The 19,902-nt window shown below is 41.9% G+C and overlaps 2 protein-coding genes across 4 annotated transcripts in view; both read left to right on the top strand.

Annotated features, from left to right (window-relative positions):
• Nucleotides 1–19,902, top strand: part of RNF220 (ring finger protein 220) — a 214,479-nt gene that overhangs the window by 13,720 nt on the left and 180,857 nt on the right. The gene's annotated exons all lie outside the window — the stretch shown is intronic.
• Nucleotides 16,762–17,234, top strand: LOC114224151 (ATP synthase F(0) complex subunit g, mitochondrial). The gene has a single exon (XM_028123202.2). It carries the CDS (start codon nucleotides 16,817–16,819, stop codon nucleotides 17,126–17,128), a length of 312 nt encoding a protein of 103 aa, XP_027979003.1. The 5' UTR covers nucleotides 16,762–16,816; the 3' UTR covers nucleotides 17,129–17,234.

Below are 19,902 nucleotides of genomic sequence, written 5' to 3'. Positions count from 1 at the left end.
TAGCAAGCAGGTGATTCTTAGACTCCTTAAAGTGTGTGTCACTCACCAAAGGTAAGAGTCTCAGAGGGAAGTTTTCACCAAGGAGAACAGCTTTGGAGGAAGGGCAATCAGTATGAGCAAGTAGAGAGGAAGAGGCTGGGGTCCCAGTCAGAAGCCCGGAATGGTAAGAGTGAAGATACCGGATCCACTTAAGACGGTATCTTTCTTCTGTTAGGCGTAGGATCTGCCCAGCTGCCTCTAGTTGCCCCCTTGGCCTTTGTTCCTCCTCGGGTTGTTTCCCTTTTCCTCCCTTATTGCTGACCGGTTGATCAAACATGCTCAGACCGCCCCTGTCTTGGTACAATATTGTAGTTCTAAGGTGGCCCAGTGGAGGGGCTCACGGTGCTTAGCCAGATGTGAGGGAGCCAATGAGCGCTTTGCTGCCTCCTGGGCTCCAGCCAGCTTGGCTGCTCACTTCTGTTATACTGCCGAGTTGGGGCTAGAGAGGGGTTTTGCCAGCCTTCTCTCTCCTCTTCCCCAGCCCTTAAGCTTTCTTCTTATGCTAAAATGCTCATTTGTAAAGAAATAAGAGTTAGTGGAGAGTTGGAGGGTTAGAGGAATCTCTCAGAGGCTGAATTAGTCACCAACACCTGCAGACTGGCTCTCTGCTTCAAGCTTTAACCCTTCTGGGGACAGCTGCCAGTGGATAGAAGGTTAAATGAACCGCGAGTGGGGGCTTGGTTCGAGGTTCAGATGGTTCAGGCACCTGCACACTGGCAGATACTCTCATCAATGTTACCCATGGACTTGGGGGTGGTGTCCTTTTCCTGACATACTCTCCCCTTTTAAAATGCTGATCACATTGTATTGTAATTATTTGCCTACTTGCCCCTTATGTGACTCTACCCAGTGTTTCTCCTCCTGTAGCACCTGGCTCAATAAATATTTGTTGTGAGAGTAAGTGAACGCAGGGTCACTGTTTCCTCGACCGAGTTATGCTGAGTGTTGCCAGCTGGCTCTACCCGCTCCGACATAGTCTGAAGGACCACACAGGATCCACCGCAGGGCTGGGCACCCCCTGGCACATTGACAAGTGGGAAGTGATGACTAGAAATAGAGGCTTTGGAAACAGCTCAGTGACAGGCCAAGAGCACAGAGCCAGAAGCTCCAGCTTCTCATTTACAAGCTGTGTATCTTTGGGCCCATCCCCGTCTCTCTGAGCCCCAGCGCCTCATATATAAAATGAAAGGTGGCAAACAATCCGCACCCTACTTTACAGGGTTGTTGAATCAGGAAAGATAACACAGATGTGTTTTGTCATCCAAAAGATACTGTATAAATGGCACACAAGCTCACAGACCACAACACTTACGCATACCCCATACAATGTATTCATCCCCTTCCAAGAGCATCTGTCTAAGGAGCAGCATGGTCTTGGGGGAGCAAAGCGGTTTATGAAATACCTGAGTATTCAACCTAGAGGGAGCCCTCCTACCTGCAGTTCCAGCCTTGCAGCTGGACTCCAGAAGAGAGGCTACGTTCCCCGCCACCGGCTGAAACATTATTTTCCTAGGTGGTTTGGGACAAAAGTTTTGTGGACTCTTTGTGGATGTAGGTTGACAGGCCACTTTCTGTACAGATCTGTGACATCTGAGCCGAAATATTATTTTGCCGGATTCCCACTGAACTGAATTCACCCTCTGCCTTTCTTCTCAGCAGTTCAGAGCGCCTTTCTTTATCAGTTCCCAGGGCCCATGACTCTAATTCCTACTTTGGGGAGGGAAATATTTTGACTTAGAGGCAGAATGCCTTGGCCTAAGGAATGATAGACAGAATTGAGGTGAAGAGGGCTTTCTGCCTAGGCTGCAAGAATAGCCATGCTTTCCAGGCAAGTATGACAAGATGAAGAGGGCCATCAGATTTGGAAGGATTTGGAGGGACTTGCCCCGCAGGTGAGATCTTTAAAAGTCGGAGCTGAGCCTGGAGGATTGGAAAGAGCAAGCATTTGAAAAAGGCTTTCCTTGTGCGGTAAACTTCATTGTGTGATTATTTAATAGACCATTAACAAGCAGATTCATTAACAAGATCTTAATTAACAAGTTCCAGGGTTATTCCTCCAACTTCCCAGGGGAACTGTTCTCCTATTTAGTCCCAGAGACTTCCTATCCTCCTTAAACTAACCATACCCAGACGCATTTAAATTCAGTCTTTTTATTGCAAGAAAAATGACTGCGGGCAAAGACAGGCACATAGCACTACTCCTAATAAGAAGAGCTAACACCTTTTGAGTGCTTTCCACGAGTCAGACACTGTTCTGAGTGCTTTACAAGTAATTGTGTGTTTAGTCCTCATAAAATCCCTTTGAGATCGATATTGTTATCATGTCCATTTTACAGGTGAGGAAACTGAGGCCCAGAGCATTTAAGCACTATACCCACTGTCACAGAAGCAAGAGATAGCAGAGATGAGATTCAGACCCAGGCAATCTGGCTGCAGAGCCAATGGGAAGGAGGAAAATCCCAGGAGAGGGAAGTGTATGGGTCAGATTCGTGAGGTAATAAGAATAAGACTTGTATCTGTTCATGATGCGCCAGACACTTCTCGGCACCTCATGTCTGTATGCCAGGCTGCGTCCACACTGGAAGAAACTGTGGGAGTCCTTTGTACTGAGGCAGCCCTTAGGGCGCAGTCTCTTTTGGCCCACTCACAGGCCTCTGTCGCCCTACATGCGCTGGGAGTTCCTTGAGGCAGGGACTGTGTCTTACTCATCTCTGTTCTCAGTCCCTGATGTGTTGTCTGGAACTTACTAGTTATGATCTCAAACAAAACGAAACAAAAAACAGTTTGTCACATATACCCCTTGATAGGAGAGGGGGCAGATGGTTTAGCATCTGCTAACTCCTCATGCTGTTTGGGGGGCAGAGCCTGCTGTTTGTGGGTGCTCTGCACTCTACAGATAGAGCAGCTCAAGGAGAGCCAGCTCTGAGACAGGACAGATGCGTCTGGTCTTTCTGTGCCTCAGTTTCCTCAGGGTAAAGTGGGACTAGCACTAACACCAGTCTCCTGGGGTTGTTAGGAGGATTAAATGAGTTATATAAGATGCAAATAAAGTCCCAAGAACAGTTCCGGGCACAAAGTAGGCCTTTAATACACGTTAGATTTAATAGTCACAATCACAAGGGCTCTGGCACAGTTTTGAAGTCCCTTGAACCAGGCTCTTCCCCCTCCAGCCTCTATTCTTTTTCTTTTTCTTCTCCAAATTTTTATTTAAATTCTAGTTAATCCCAGCTTCTATTCTTGATTACATTATAGGGGCAGTGACTGGTGAGCCCTGATCTCTTATGGGTTTGTGCAGTTTGACAGTTCTTTCTATAGCTGAAAAAAGAGTTCCCAATTGACATTAAGGAGCTGGTACCTATAGTGCGGTCTTCTTGGCTCCCGTAAAATGGGGGCTGGAGCAAGGAGACTACAGCTCACCTGATGATCCCCGCCCCCCCCCCCCCTTTTAACTACCCTAGCTGGCATGGGATGGAAATAACCAGAATTCCATGCTAAACTCCTACCTGGGGAAGGACAGGAAGCCATCAGGACTTTATTTGGGAACAAAGGGTTTGGTTAGTCTTGTTTTTCTCCTCTTCCTTGCCAGCCTTTCAGAGAGCAAGCTTGTGGACTCTGCCAGCTATTTTGGGGAGAAGATAAGGAAGTGGCGGAATGCCTGAAATCACTGGGAAATTTGACCTAGGAAGGAACTGTTGCAGGTTGCTTTCTTTTGCTTGTTCTCTGATTACTTACATGGAGCTTATGTGAAGCTATGTTTTCCCCTTTATCCTAAAAAAACAATTACTTCTTTATCCAGATTCTCATCCCATTTGTACATTCTGTAAGGACCCATCTCCTCAGTCTCAACCTGAAGAACTACAAGAGCACCCGTTCTCACACTGGCTACTTTTGCTCCCTCTCCAGGATCCACCCCCTACCCCATCATCTTTCATTAACGATAGATGCTCATAAACTCCCAAACTGGCCTCCCTCTTTGCAACTTAGCATCCCTGTGTTCTTTCTAAGTAGCTTGGCCATAATATCACTTTCTTTAGCAGCATTCTAACTTCTAAGAAGCTTAATAGGCAAGGAGATTGTAGGGCCTTTGACTTTCTCTGAGCCTCAGCCCTAAGTGGTTTATTCTATTAAGCTGATTCTTGGTGGTGGATAGAGCTTTGCTGGATAAGAAGTTGGGGATGAGGAGGGGGGTTGCAGTTTGAGAAATAGGATCCTTTCACTCCCTCTTCCACTGTTCCCCACCCTCAAACCCATTCCTGCACTAGGATCCTGTTTTTTGAGCTCAGGAATGAAGGGGGTGGTGATGGAGCCAAAGCAAAGAACTTTCCTTTGAGGACTTAAGAAGTTGGCTTTTTTTTTGAACTGTGCTTTGCCTCCTTACCTCTACCCTTCCTGCCCATTTGTTCTTCTTCTTCAATCAGCCACTTTGGGATTTTTCCTTTTTTTTTCCTTCCACCCTTTTGCCTCCTCTCCAATTCTAGCAACAACAAAAAAAGGAGCAATGAATAAAAATTATGAACTATTGATTCAGAGAGAGGAAATCCAGGTGTAGGATTTGTAGGAATGTAGGAGAAAAAAATAATAGATTCGACTCTAACAAAGGAAACAATGCAGAATTCTTCTCAGTGTTCTTTTTCTTTAGAGTTACACCAAGATGAATTTATTCCTTCTGATATTTTGGCCCAGATTAAAGATCTTCAGGTTTCCCTATTAACATTCTCTCTTGGTTCAGAAGGGCCAGCAGGTTGGGAGAGCAGGGCGGGGGAAGAGTGTTTTTTGTTGAATCATGTGGAGCTGCAGGAAAAGTATAAGGGAAATTTGTGAGCAGGAAAAACAAGGTTGCTGGAGAAGTGAGGAAAGGACATCAAGAGTGTAAGTGTAGAAAAAAGTACAGCAAGACGGGTGAAGGGGGGGCTAAGAGGTACAGACTTCTAGTTAGAAAATAAATAAGTCAGGGAGGTGGGAAGTAAAACATAGGAAATATAGTCAGTAATATTGTAATAAGGTTATATGGTGACAGATTATGACTGCATTTATCATAGTGAACCTTGTGTCATGTAGAGAATTGTCAAATCACTTTGCTGTATATCTGAAACTAGTATAATATTGTATGTCACCTAGATACTTCAGTAATACAAAATTTTTAAAAAGTACAGGACAATCTTCTCAGAGAGGGCAGAAAGAAAACCAAAAGTGACCGGAAAGCTAAGAGGAAGGAAAGAATACTTGAAGATGGAGGTGGGAGGATGATGGAACATTTGAGACATTCCAGGGAATTATGGACAATTTGTTTCATAACATACCCATTGTTGATGAAGGTGCAGGGACACAGGGCCTTGTACGTAGCTGGTGGGAGTGTAAAGTTCTATAGTCTCCTTGGAGGGCAATTTGGCAATATCTATGAAAATTTTAAATGCAAATATCCTTTGCTGGTTCAACTATAGGAATCTATCCTACATATGTTTAGTCAAGTACATAACGATATATGTACTTTATAATATTGTTTATAATTTGAAAAACTAGAAGCAACCTAAAGGTACATTGATAGGGAATTGGTAAATTATGATACATCTATATAATAGAATACTAGGTAGTGGATTTAAAAAAGTAAGTTAGGGGGCGCCTGGGTGGCTCAGTCGGTTGAGTGTCTGCCTTCAGCTCAGGTCATGGTCCCAGGGTCCTGGGATCGAGCCCCGCATCGGGCTCCCTGCTCAGCGGGAAGCCTGCTCCTCCCTCTCCCACTCCCCCAGCTTGTGTTCCCTCTCTTGCTGTATCTCTCTCTGTCAAATAAATAAATAAATAATCTTTAAAAAAATAAAAATAAAAAAGTAAGTTAGGGCCATAGGTGCTTGTATGTAAAACAAGGTACAGAGAAGTATATGACCCCTTGGTATAGAAAAGAAGATACATACATATATATATTTATATGCATATAAAACTTTTGGAAGGGGACAAAGGAGGTTGTTAACAGTAGTTTTATTTGGGGAGTATGACTGGGAAGGAAAGTAAAAGTAATACTTTTTATTTTATGCTCTTCTGCAATATTTGAATAGGTAACATGTATACGTACTATTTTTATAATTTAAAAATCTAGTTTATGATTTAAAACATAGTTTGGAGGTGCTAGTATAGAAAAAGGACATTAGGTAAAAACTAAAGAAATCTGAATAAAGTATGAACTTGAGTTAGTAATAGGGTATCAACATTGGCTCATTAGTTATAACAAATGTACCATACTAAAAATAAGATGTTAATAAGAGGGGAAACTGGGTATGAGGAATATGGGAACTGTCTGCACTATCTTTGCAATTTTTCTGTAAATTTAAAAACTTCTAAAAAGTTTATTTTAGAAAGACAGTTTGGGGGCGCCTGGATGGCTCGGTCAATTAAATGTCCAACTCTTCATCTCAGCTCAGGTCTTGATCTCAGGGTTGTGAGTTCAAGCCCTGCATTGGGCTCCACTTAAAAAAAAAAAAAAAAAAAAAAGACAGTTTGGAAGACTATATTATGGGAAAGGCCCATGACCTAGCATTTAAGGATTGAATCTTAGAGAGATGGTTTGATAAAGCTGGATGATTTCTCTAGTTCTAGAACTCGTTACTGATTGGTTCCATTTCTTCCAAATGCCGAGTGGAATGGGGTGGAGAGTCACAATTGCTGCGAGAAAAGTGTCTGATTTTGTTGTTGTTGTTATTTACAAAATTAATTTTCTTTTCTGAATTAGTTTATAAAAAGGTTAAAATAACAGGTGATTTTGGTTATTTCCACTTCACCACCCAAAAAGTACAGACTGGTGCAGGAGCTACCTAGTGAAGGGAGTTTAAAAATGAAGAGAGACTTAAAGGTGGTCAAATGCTTGCTACTTTCTTCACGTGAGTGAGATGGGGTAAACAGGGAGCAGATGTGAGGACTAAGTTGTAGTCCACTTAAGCAGTTCCGTTTGTGGTCATTTATATGAGATTTGGCACTTTGGCCCAGGAGGAGCAGGACAGAAGACTCTATCCCTAAACCATCCTCTAAGTGGGCTCTCTTCCCTTCTCATGCACTGATCAGGGCTAGTGGTGGCCATTGGCTGAGTTCTTTGCAGGATTAGGCTCTAGAGAACGCAGACCTGCCATTGGCTTAATAGGATGTGTGCTCTTCTATATTTCTGCCTCTGATACTAAGAAATGGTTAAGACCAATGATAAGAATTTTCCCTTTGAACTAACTTACATGCCGGCCAGAGGAAGGCAGACTTGGTTTTACCTTTCCAAGTAGTAAAGGGAGACCTCTAAGCCTTACTCCCTGTTGGCCCTGGCACCCAATTCAGAGGAGGGATCCTTTATAGTATTGGATACAACTAACCACTGACTTCATCCTTCTCGGAATTCCCACTTGCTTGGCTTCTGGGACATTATACTTCCATTGTTCTTCCCCTACTCCTTTCCCCTTGTTTCTGTTCTCACAATACCTATGTTTCCCTGTATCACAGCACTTGACTTTTTTATTGTGATACAGTATCTTGTCAATTGGTGAGGGGAGTAAAGTACTATGTTAGTCTGTAGAGGAATGTTAAAACAACAGTCAGCTAAAAGTTGGTCTGCTTTTTAATGTCATCATGTGCTGGCAATTTTAAACAACATCAGTTAAAATATTTCTCCCCGAAAATATCTTTTGTTGGTCTAAGTTCTAAAAAAAATTGCTGTTGTTACTCTTGAGTTTTACTAATATATATGTAACTTTTAAATTAGCACGTCTTAAATGCTATGATTTAATAAACATTGTATTCTATAAGGAAGAATTGGGAGAACTTTTAGTTATACTGCAGGCCCATGACACCTGCAGGCTCAGTTTGCTTTGCAAGCAAGTGCCTAACAGCTCAGAAGCAGTTGAGCTCACTTAGGGCTCCATCTCCTGTAATAGTGAACATTTCTGCATGCAAACGGTAAATTCAAAGTAAACAATGAGAGCAAGTTAATTGTAAAGCTAAAGAAACAAAAATTGAGTTATTTCAGTCAGCCATTCTTTTTGACCTCTTGGAATTCTTATTTATGTTTAAACTTTGAAACAGTGAAACAAACTATGAAGTGGGGTGTGACATTTTCGTTTGGTATGTGCATATTTTAGTTCATCTAGTAAATAGTTTACTAGAGTATCTTTAAAAATCAAACATTATTTTTAAATTGTTAATTACTTATGTTAAAACTGAAGAATCAATCAAGAAAATAAGTGTTATGATTGATTATGGCATGATTATTTATTTGTCATAAAAAATAATCCGCCGTGTCCATTATGCCTGGTATGCCCCTGGAGGTGATGTTTGAATTGAAATGTGAACGGTGAGCAAGTGACAACCACATAAGGGTTTGGGTCCTGGTACATGTGAGGGACAGAGAGTCTGAGGGCTGGGATGGAGTGAACTTGGGGAAATAAAACAGTAAATGAAAGAAAGAGCAGCCTGATCTCCATGAATCTTTTAGATCATAGAGGGTTTGGATTTTATTCTCTATGCAACAGGAAGCCACACAGTGTTTTAAATGGAGAAATACCATGTTGCGATTTATCATTTAAAAGAGACTATGGGGGCACCTGGGTGGCTCGGTCGTTAAGCGTCTGCCTTTGGCTCAGGTCACGGTCCCAGGGTCCTGGGATCAAGCCCCGCATCGCATAGGGCTCCCTGCTCGGTGGGGAGTCTGCTTCTCCCTCTCCCACTCCCCCTGCTTGTGTTCCCTCTCTCGCTGTGTCTCTCTCTGTCAAATAGATAAATAAAATCTTTTAAAAAAATAAAAATAAAAGATGACTATGGCTGTTGTGTGAATAATGGGTCCAAATAGGGTGTTAGTAAAAGAGAATCATTGTAAAAAGTCCGTTGCAATAGTCACAGTGAGAGAGAGGGAAGAAATAGTGCTTTATACTTATTGAAATATCCACAATTCCCACAGTAGGTACTCAGTAAATACTAAATAAATAAATTTGTAGAACACTAAATGCTTAAAAAAAAAAGACAAAACAAAACCCCAAACTGCAACAGAGCAGCTGCTGAACAACACGGTGGTAAGCCAAGGCCACTTACTGTGGAGTTCAACAGATCGGGCTTTAGTTGCAGCTTGGGCTCTTAATGGATGTGCTGCTTTGAAGCAGGTAATTTAAACTCTTTGAGCCTCAGTTTCCTTGTCTGCAAAATGGGAATGAGCTGACTCACCTTTCTGTTTTATTGAAACACTGTATTTATAGCATGGTGTCTGATACACAGTAGCCACTCAATCAATGGTGACCATTATGGTTAGCAGGACATGAGCTAGTGGTCAGTGAAGCTTTGGTGTGGGTACAGGCACAGGGAACAGGGCATCTGGTGTTCCTTAGGATATCAGGAACACTTTGAACCTTCTAACAAATGAGATTCTGTCTCCTCAGTCTAAACTTTTGCTGGCCTTTGAGTAACTGTGTTGGAGTCTTAAGAGGAAAAAAATAGAAGAAGAGAGCTTTGGAAAGAGATAGTTAAGGGTTAGCATATTCTCTGTCAGCTCAGTTCTTTCCCCTGATTTTAAGAGGAGTCAAATCTCCTGTTCCTTCATTTCCAAGTTGAATAGTGAAGTCCTAAGGTATGTGCTTCCTTTACACACAAACTTAGCTGCTCTCCGAAGCAAGTTTCCAGTTTTCTCTGCAAAAGCTGCCTGGGGCACAGGACGCTCTAGTCTTGTACCTAGTTAAAGACCTCGATTAAGGATGCAATCAGAGTTGTTTGGCTCTGTGTATCACTTGACCCTCACCTAAAGTGGCCCAGGCCTCTGGGGTCGCTGCAATAATCATTCCGAATCTGTGAAGACAAGGTGGAGCTGGAGACCGCTTTTATTCATCGTGGGGAGATAGCTACTTCTCCAGGGGCGATATAGTTCTTTTTCTTAAGATTTTCTTGCCAAGATATGTGTGTGTGTGAGTGAAAGAGAGAGAATAAAAAGAAAGAGAAAAAAAGGCCCAACAGTGCACAGAAACTGTTAGCACAAAGGCCGGGGGAGGGACTTGCAAGGGAAGACAAGGAAGTGATTTTGCCCAGTTTAAATCCCACTTGAACCGTGTGGTTTCTGAGTCCTGAACCTTTTGAGGTTCAAGTTGAGTGCACTCTTGACAAAACGTGATTTTCTGGTTCACATCAAAAAGGCTTTAAAAGACTTCGAAGTCTTTTCCTTGGGACATCAAACAGTCCTCAACAAAGCAGGGTGCTGATGAGATGCGTGCAAATGAACAGATTAAATTCTCCCGTGAGGATTAGATTCTCCTTAAGAAGCCGGCAAAGTTGGAAACACGGGAGACGAGACGAGGCTGTGCCCAAACACACTCACAGGCAGGGACCCCAGAGTGCCCTTATGCCGGCTTCCCGGCACTACCTCCCTGGGCCTAGGGGCTGACCTTATTTGTTATAAGGTTCACACAGGAGTACCCAGGGAATTAGAAACTGAAAACAAACTCTTCTGTATTCTCCCTCTTGCCTAAGGCAGCACTTATGTTCCCCAATAAAAGGTGTAAATTAACTTAGAAAAGATAGGTCATTCCTTTGAAAAATTGTCAGTTGTCTTGGTGGCTTAGAGCAGAATTTTGCTTATTGAACCAGCCTCAATCTTTCGAGAACTAAGGACTTAAATGTCTGCTGCCTTATGGTAAATGGACTAGCCGACTTGAGGATCAGTGTGGCAAACCAACTAGTGCAGGCGAATTTCTGTTACCAAGCAAACCCCCGAAGCTAAAGTCGACTGCATAGACGCAGCTGTGGGTGGGTCAACTGCATCCAGCACCGTTTCTGAGCTGAGCAGCTAAAATATTAATGATTAGCTTTGAGGAGGAGCAACTCTGACTGAGACCACTCTCTTGAAGAAACCATAATTAGCAATTAAAATATATTTAAAAAACTGTTCTAACCAACAGCTTCTAAATAAATAATTGTCACTGCTGATTGAACTTGTTTTATTTTCCTGTGTTTTTTTCTTATCTTTTCTTCCCCCTGCATTACTTACAACCCTGTAAATGCTCAGTAGCTGTTAATATGATTCTGTCAATATGTTTACCATGGTGACTTGGGCTGTATTTGGCGAGCATTTGAAGAAATCAGTCACTGGTTGGTGCGAGGAAAGACAAGCTGTCGATATCCAGGGGAAAAATGCTAATAACCCTGGTGACAAATCGTCCTCTGGATTCTCCAAGGGTTAAGAAAAAGCACCTCTTAGACATGGGAGCTCCAGGCTAAGTGGTGGTGACTTGTTAGGAAGCACAGACATGAGCTGTCACAGACCTGCAATGTCCTTTTCATTGTCATACTTTGTACCTTTCAAGCCACAGAGGAGTTTTGGAGACAAATGGGCCTAGATTTGGATCCCGATTCCCCTGCTTTTTAACTATGTGACCTTGAGCAATCACCAAACCTTCATTTTCCCATTGTGAGTTAGAGGTTGTAATACGTAGCCTCAAAAGTGGATGGGAAAGACCTTGCACAAAGACATTATTCACTGCTTCTCAAACTCTTCTGGGAAAGTACACAAATGATAAAAGAAAATGAACTTCTGGCCCCTAGCATTGTAATGGTGTATAGGAAATATAACATATTTGGGTGTCTTGTATTACCTTACATTTTTGTGGATTTTACATTCTGGGTTTAATTTATCAAGACAATGTTTAAATATGCTTATCATTAAGTAAAATTGGTGCTCTGATACAGTTCATTAATTGAACACATATTTGTTGAATGCCTACTATGTGCCAAGCAATTCAAGACGCCAGGGATACCACAGTGAATAAGATAGATAAGGTCCATGCTCCCAGTGCCTTACAGCTGCATCAACCAGGAAACCTAGTATTGGATATTTCTCAGGTTCCCTGGGACCCATTTGAGGGGACACCAAACCCCACACCAGAGAATCCTGGGGAAGACCATCCACTGGCTAACTGCCATGATTTTAAGTGGGGAAAGAGAGAGAATCATTAATATTTTGGCATATGTCCTTCCAGATTCCTTTTTATGAGTTGATAGATAAATAAGCTGACAAATATTTTTATACAAGTAGGATCATACTAACATGCTTGTTTTTTCACTTTTTCATTTATTATACATAATGCTCCGTGTCAATAAATATAGATCTATAACACCATCCTTAAAAAGCTACTTAGTATTCCATTGCAGAGATGTATCATATTTTATGTAACCAATGTCTGGTTATCTAATTAGGTGTTTCCAGCTTTTCAGTATTATAAACAACACTGCATAGAACATCTTTGTAAATTCACCTTTGACAAGTATCTGATTATTTTCTTAGAATATATTCCTAAAAGGAGAATTGTTGAATAAAAAATATACATATTTGGGGCACCTGGGTGACTCGGTTAAGCGTCCAACTCTTGATTTTAAGGCTCAGGTCATGATCTCAGGGTCTCACATTGGGCTCTATGCTGGATGTGGAGTCTGCTTAAGATTCTCTCTCTCCCTCTTCCTCTGCCCCTCCCCACCCCCCACACGCATGCTGTAAAAAAAAAAATATATATATATACATATACACACACACACACATTGTGTATATGTATATATATATTTAAATTTTTATGCTTATTGCCACATTACCTATTTCTTTGTAGTCTTATCAATATATTCTAAAACATTTTAATTTTTGTCAATAGGCAAAAAATGGTATTTTGTTTATTTCATCTGTATTCTTTAATTACTAATGAAGTTAAACATTTAAAAAATGTTTGACATTAGTTTGTCTTTTTTGAATTGCCTGTTTATATCCTTTCTCCATCTTTCTCTTATTGATTTTAAGAGCTCTTTTGATGAGAAGACTAGTCATCCTTTTATATCTATCATCTATATTGTACATTTTTTCCCTAGTTATCGTTTGTTTTGATATATTAAGATGGTGGCGTTTTGTTGTTCATTTTGCATACAGAAGTTCTTTATTTTTAATGAGTCATTTTATGGTTCCTATCCTTTTTAGTTTCTGACTTGGGCTTATCCTTAGAAACGTATAAAGCAACTTCTAATCAATCCCTAAAGCATATTCCAATATGCAGTAGTTATCTCAAAGGTAATGGTCCCCAACTTGGAAAAAGTCTAAATCCTGAGCTCCTGTGGATGTCTGCTGAAAGGGAAGTTAAGAGGCGTCCAGATCAGATAAGTAGTCCATAGATAGGATAACCAAAGAAGTTCACAACCTAATGGAACATATGGACAGACAGTAATTAAAATAAAATGTGATGAGTGATATAATAAGAGAAGTACAGAGGATGCTTGGAAGGTAACCGAGGGGAAACCAAACTGGGTCCAGAGTCTCAGGATGTGCATCCTGGAGGAATAGAAGTTCAGGTTGAGATTTTAAGCCTGAGTGGAAGTTAGCTGTAGGTAAAAGGTGGGGAAATATATTTCAGGCAGGGAAATGGCAAACACAAGACCTAGAGTCTAAACCTGTCAGTTATAGTAGCCACCACTATGGGGGCTATTTACATTTAATTAGACTTGAATAAGATTAAAATATTTTTTCTCAGTCCCCTTAGCTACAATTCAAGTGCTGACTACGCACATGTGACTTGCAGCTATTACGTAAACAGCTCAGGGATAGAACTTTTTCATTATTTTAGAAAGTTCTATTGGACAGCACTGTGGAGAAAGAGCTTTATGTATTCAGGAAACTGAAAAGAGTTCACTCCAGCAGGTACATAGTGTGCAATGGAGGGGGGTGGCAGAAGATGAAGGGGACACAGCAAAGAATGGAGGGACTCAGTCAAAGCTGATTGTAGTATTGGGGCCAATGTCCCTAGCCTGTTATAGAGGAAGTAGCGGGGAAACAGGGGAATAAATTTAAGTTTTATTACACATCAACCTTTCTGGTAGATTTTTATCTCCGTTTTACAGACAATGCAGCAGAGACTGAAAGAACTTAAGACATTTGACCAACGCACACCTAGTTAGTGACAGAGCTGAGATTCAAAGCCACACCTGTCTGATGCCAAAAACCTGTCCTCTTTCTGTCACTTCGATTGACTACAGAAAGCTCTACAGAGTGATCTATTGGATCAGGATGGAAGGGATTCTGACTTAGAAAAAAATCCTTTCTCAACTTGGTACTCTATTCTGGGAGGATTACTCATGGGTGAACTTGGGACCCAGCCTGGAAGTACGAGAGAGAGAGAGAGAGAGAGAGAGAGAGAAGAGCGCTTAGAGGCATAACTTTCTTTGGAGCTTTAGGTCTTTGATCCCTGTGTCCCCAAGAGAACCTCCTTCAGCTGCCCTAGGGACCTTGACATTAGGCAAATTTAAGGGGGAGCTCTGTCCAGGGGCTGGCTCTTAGAACCAAGACTACATTACCAAAAAAGGCAATTGGCTTGAAGACCCCAATCGGAAATCTGTCAGAGGTACTCATGGGTATCGGAATATATGACTTGATTCATCCCTGACCTAGAATCTATTGTGGTGGCCACTTCCAAGATACTATCTTCAGAAAGGAAGGGTGCCCATCACCAGCTAAAGAGGGAAGTCCTTACCTTAGTACAAGCCCGTCTAGTCCAGCAGTTGAGGAGCATGTCAGACCATGTCCGCCCCAGCCCTAAGCCATCATAGGGACTGAAGTTTTTATTTTTTAATTAAAAAATTGTTTTGGGTTGGGGGAGTGGGGAGCTGAAGCTTTTAATTTGCTGTCACAGCACCAAGCATTCTCTGAGCCAATGAAAGTCATGCCTGGCAGGATATTAGAGAGTATATTACCAACAGAATGAGAACCCTATATAAGTCTGTTTCCTAGGTCTGGTATTTTCTAGCGTGAGTATGTTACCTTCGCATCCTCTGAGCTGGTATGAATGATTGAAGGGGAAGATAACGTGTATGATCATACAGATCGGGAATAATGAAGGATGCAAATCTGAGAAACAAGTGCAAGAGATATAGTTAAGGTGATAGATAAAATGGTTAGCTTTGGAGATGAGCAGCAAATCTAAGAAGAGTGATAGAAGAGCAAACTCTAAATGGAGGAGGAAGATGCCATGGCCTCCACTTTTAAAGGAGGAAGCAAGATATTTTGTGGAGAACTGTGGAGGAAAGGATGGAGTAGCGGTTGGAAACGTCGTAGGTGGAGAAGGTTCCTGATCTCTGTTGAGTGTAGTGCAGAGAACACTTGAGATATGATAGTAAGAGAAGTGAGTAGCTTATCATCATTTTCATTCACTCATTCCACAAGTGTATTGAGTACTTGTTACATGCTGTGAGCCATTTGGTCATCAGAATCCAGAACCCGGAGATCATGACCTGAGCCAAAGGCAGACACTTGGCTGACTGAGCCACCCAGGCACCCCACATGTCTCTGATTCCTGACAAGATAGAGCACCTTCTCATATTTATTAGCTATTTAATTTTCTCTTTTGTGAAGTGCCTGTTCAGGGTTTTGTCCATTTTTCTACTGGGTTATCTCTTCCCTGATTTCTTCACATAGGCTTAGTATTTCTCCTTCTACTCAACCACTGCTCCTTATAAATATAACCTATATATTCATTTTTAAGCCTATATGTTCTCTTTTTTTAAGAGAGAGAGAGAGAGCACACACAAGCAGGGAAGGGGAAGAGGCAGATGGAAAGGGAGAGACAGACTCCCTGCTGAGCAGGCAGCTCGACGCGGGGCTCAATCCCAGGACCCTAGGATCGTGACCCAAGTTGAAGGCAGCCCCTTAACCGACTGACCCACCCAGGCACCCCAAGCCTATATATCTTATTGATCTCCTTATTTCTGAACTCAGACCCTTTTAATCCATCTTTGTCATAGCTACCAGAGTTCTGTTTCTAAGACAAACCTTGTTCTTGTAATTCCCATGCCTGGAACCCTTCAGTGTCTCCCCATTGCCTCCTGGACAACATAGCATGGAAGGCCCTCTATCATCTGCCCTAAAAGCCTCAGCTTTTGCTGGATCCTCTCAACCCCCTCCTTCCTCTTTATTTACTGTAACTTCCATCTCTACCAAACTGCTTGCAGTTCCTTGAACACATAAAGCTGTTTTATACCTGCCTTTGCCAGAGTTATGCTTTTTTCCCCTTTGTCTTTAATTGAGAGAATACCTACTCATCGTTTTTAAATTCAGTTCAAAGGTCACTGCTTCTTTAAGACCTTTCCAACTCTCCTTCTCATCCCTCATTAACCTCACCGTCTTTTGTCCTCCTACTAAATACACTATTATCATTGCTAGCAGGGCACCTGTTTATTCTTACGCACATACTGGTTAATATACCTCCCTCTCCCACTAGACTGTACCTACACCCTCTGAAGGCATGGGGAGCCCCTTGAATGGAGGCGTATTTCTTACCCCTCTCTTTAATCTCGGGCCTACCATAGTGCAGGTGGCAGGAAATAGGAGACATTGTCATTAGTGTTATTAGTGTTACCGTGAGTACATGTCCACCTGTTTGCTTATTAGATCGGGAATTCCTAGAGGGCCTGGCACTTGGGTGGCATGCAGTGACATTTGTTGAATGAATGAATAACTTACAAAAACTTCTGAAAACAGTGATTGTTTTAAAGTGGTATTTGGAGTAGGAATAGAGAAGCCGGGTGTACTATATTTGCAGAGGAACAAAGCTGATTTACATCCATTTCGCAAGGATGAAATTTTAATCTCAAATAAATGCAAAGCAAAATTTTATAAGGACAAATGTAAAATTTTATGCTTGGGTGAAAAATTTAAGCTTTAAAAGTGGGGAAAGCCAGGGGGTCCTGCGGCGGGTCCTTCCGGGGGCTGACATTCAGCGGCCGTCCGGGGCGACGGACCTTCCAGGTTAGAACTATGGCCCAGTTTGTCCGTAACCTCGCGGAGAAGGCCCCGGCGCTGGTGAACGCTGCTGTGACTTACTCAAAGCCTCGACTGGCCACATTTTGGCACTATGCCAAGGTTGAGCTGGTTCCTCCAACCCCTGCTGAGATCCCTACAGCTATTCAGAGCCTGAAAAAAATAGTCAAGAGTGCTCAAACTGGTAGCTTCAAACAGCTCACAGTTAAGGAAGCTCTGCTGAATGGTTTGGTGGCCACCGAGGTGTGGATGTGGTTTTATGTCGGCGAGATCATAGGCAAGCGTGGCCTCATTGGCTATAATGTTTGAAGACCAATCTTTAACATCTGTTTATATGTGGCTTATTATCTGAGTGTTCTTGGACCATGTGTGATCAGACTGGTATTTGAATAAAAGAAGATAATGTAAAAAAAAAAAAAAAAAAAAAAGTGGGGAAAGCCTGACTTGCCCATGCCTGTGGAAAAGGAGCTGAAATCTGTGATATGATATCGTCCTTCATCTAGAAAGATCAAGTTTTTGCAGCAGATTATAATTTGTATATGAGTGTGACTGGAAAGATGAAAATCTAAGAACAAGGTCCTAGGAGATTATCCTTTGGTCAGCACCGATGTCTGCTGTCTGGAGAGCTTGTCAGTGTTACAGTGACATCTTGTAGATGGCCCGGCTAAGACTTTCTTTGCTCAAAAAGAATGCCTCTTCCCTGGAGTAACCATTCTTAAGCAGCTATTTTCATCTTCACACAGTAGATGAAGCTCACATGCATGGTAATCTGTCATAGACAAATCTACAGTGCTGTATAATTTCTGGTCCATGAGCTCTGCCTTCTCCTCTTTGTCTCCCCCTCAAGAGAGCATATCATAATGGAAGTGTACAATCATGACATTATTTATTAGAGTGATAACCTTGATCTGCTCCAAGTTATGTTTTCTAAAAACTCAATCATTTCTCCAAGCTTCAATACTTTAATTATTAGTGGTAAGAAATTACTATATTCCTCACAATTGACATCTTGGTTGAGAACCAAGATATGAACAGTATGAACAGTGGTATATTTTATTTGTAGAGAGATGAGAAACTTTGGAGTCAGACCAATTGTGATTCATTTTGCAGTGCATTCCCTGCCATGTGATCCTGACCTAGTTGCTTAATATCTCTGACTTTCATCTGAAAAATGGGCTACTTTATAAGTTGCCGTCAGGACTATAAATAATTATGTAAAACACCCAGCCTAGTGCCTACCTCCTAAATGTCTTTCAAATCTGTATACATCTCTCTCGCCACTCCCTACCCCACACGGGCTGTATCCCTGTTTTGAGCCACTAGGATCATGTTCCACATTTCTGCAGCAGCCTTCTTACTGGTCTTTTGCCCCCACTCTTACTTGCCATTTCCTTCAAAGCAAATATTTTCAAAAACTGATTTGAACCCTCAACAGGTATGTCCCTGGTACGGGGATGGAGGTGTAGTTGCCATTTACTGAGTGCCTATCAGATGACAGGAGCTGCTCCAGCATTTTATGCATGATCTCATTTAGTCCTCACAATAAGCCTGAGAAGTAGGTATCATCATTCACCTTCTAAAAATGAGAGGTTGGAGAGATTGAGACACTTGCCCACAACTACTCAGCTAGGAAGTGAGGAGCTCTGTGTGTATCCAGGTTAATCTGGTTCCATAGTTGATGCTCTGTTCCTGTTCCATGCTGCCTCTGCATTGGGTTATCAGCTCCTGGTGCTGTTAAACACCCTAATCCTATTGCTAACTCCCTGTGTGCTGACTCTGAGTTTACCATACGGTCTCCTAATAATTTGGCTTTGCACATCACTTGGCTACAGAGTGATGATGGTGGATGCAAATATCTCATCGTATATTAATAAACTGACACTCTAGTTTTATACTTCAGTTTTTTTTTTTTAAAGATTTTATTTATTTGAGAGAGAGAGAATGAGAGAGAGACAGCATGAGAGGGAAGAGGGTCAGAGGGAGAAGCAGACTCCCTGCTGAGCAGGGAGCCCGATGTGGGACTCGATCCCGGGACTCCAGGATCATGACCTGAGCCGAAGGCAGTTGCCCAACCAACTGAGCCACCCAGGCACCCTATACTTCAGTTTTTTATGACTTATTGAACATGCCTAAACCTCCCTGGGTTCTCTCACCTGACAGGATTGAGTTTCTGGACCAGCGAGGCTGAGGGCCAGATTCTGGACTTGGATAAATTTGCCAAGGGAAATACCCCCTGGTTTGAGTCTTCTGGCAACTAGCCTACTGCTCCGAGCTACAACTTTCTGATGCCTATCATTAACCTTGATGATACTGATGAAAAATCTTTTATTTGGTTTACCAAAACCTGACTACTTCTCTAGACTTCTGGATAGTAACAGAGATGAAGACTCTCTACACTTGGTTTCCCAAGACTTAGGCTAGCCTTTGTGAATGGCTGCTCACTTCTTAATGTTTTCTCAAGCATTCCATCAACAAACATGTTTTGAACCTTTTTACAAGGGGAAATACAAGAAATTTAGTGTTTTAAGATACTTTACCATGTAACTGAGATCATTAGACATGAAAAAAGAAATGACCAACAATTTAAAATACCAGATCACAGTACTTTCACATAGTAAGCTTTCTATGAATCAAATAGGTTTGAAGTGAATGTTTGATATCATATGTGCCTGGAGCTTATATGGGAGCTCAGTAAATATTTATTGAATGATTATTGAATGTTGACCTCCCAGATGCCACTCTCCCATAGACAACTTCCAATCCATATCTCTAGCTCTGACCTCTCTAAGAAGCTGCAGGCTTGTGATAGCCAGCTGCCCCCTGGACAGCTCCACCTCAATGAATATACCATTAGCATCTCAATCACAACATGTCAAAATTTATCTTATTAACTTTCCATCTTTGGAGAGGCGCCATAACCTTGGGATTAAGAACATGGAGTCTGGGATATTGGTTTGATTCAGATTCACAGCTCCCGTACTTAATGGCTGCGTGACCTTGGGAAAGTCTCTTAACTCTTTTTTGCCTATGTGGGGTTGTTCTTAAGAGTCAATGTGATAATGATAATGGATATAAAGCATTTA

This window comes from Eumetopias jubatus, unplaced genomic scaffold (assembly GCF_037043125.1).
Source record: "Eumetopias jubatus isolate StellerSeaLion01/CBP00866 unplaced genomic scaffold, mEumJub1_p1.0 scaffold_4, whole genome shotgun sequence".
In the NCBI taxonomy this organism is placed as follows: Eukaryota; Metazoa; Chordata; class Mammalia; order Carnivora; family Otariidae; genus Eumetopias; species Eumetopias jubatus.
The sequence above is the reverse complement of the archived record's forward strand: the minus strand, read 5'-3'. Positions and strand labels throughout refer to the sequence as shown.

Coding starts and splice junctions, on each gene's coding strand:
- LOC114224151 (XM_028123202.2), top strand. CDS start 16,817: ATGGCCCAGTTTGTCCGTAACCTCGCGGAGAAGGCCCCGGCGCTGGTG.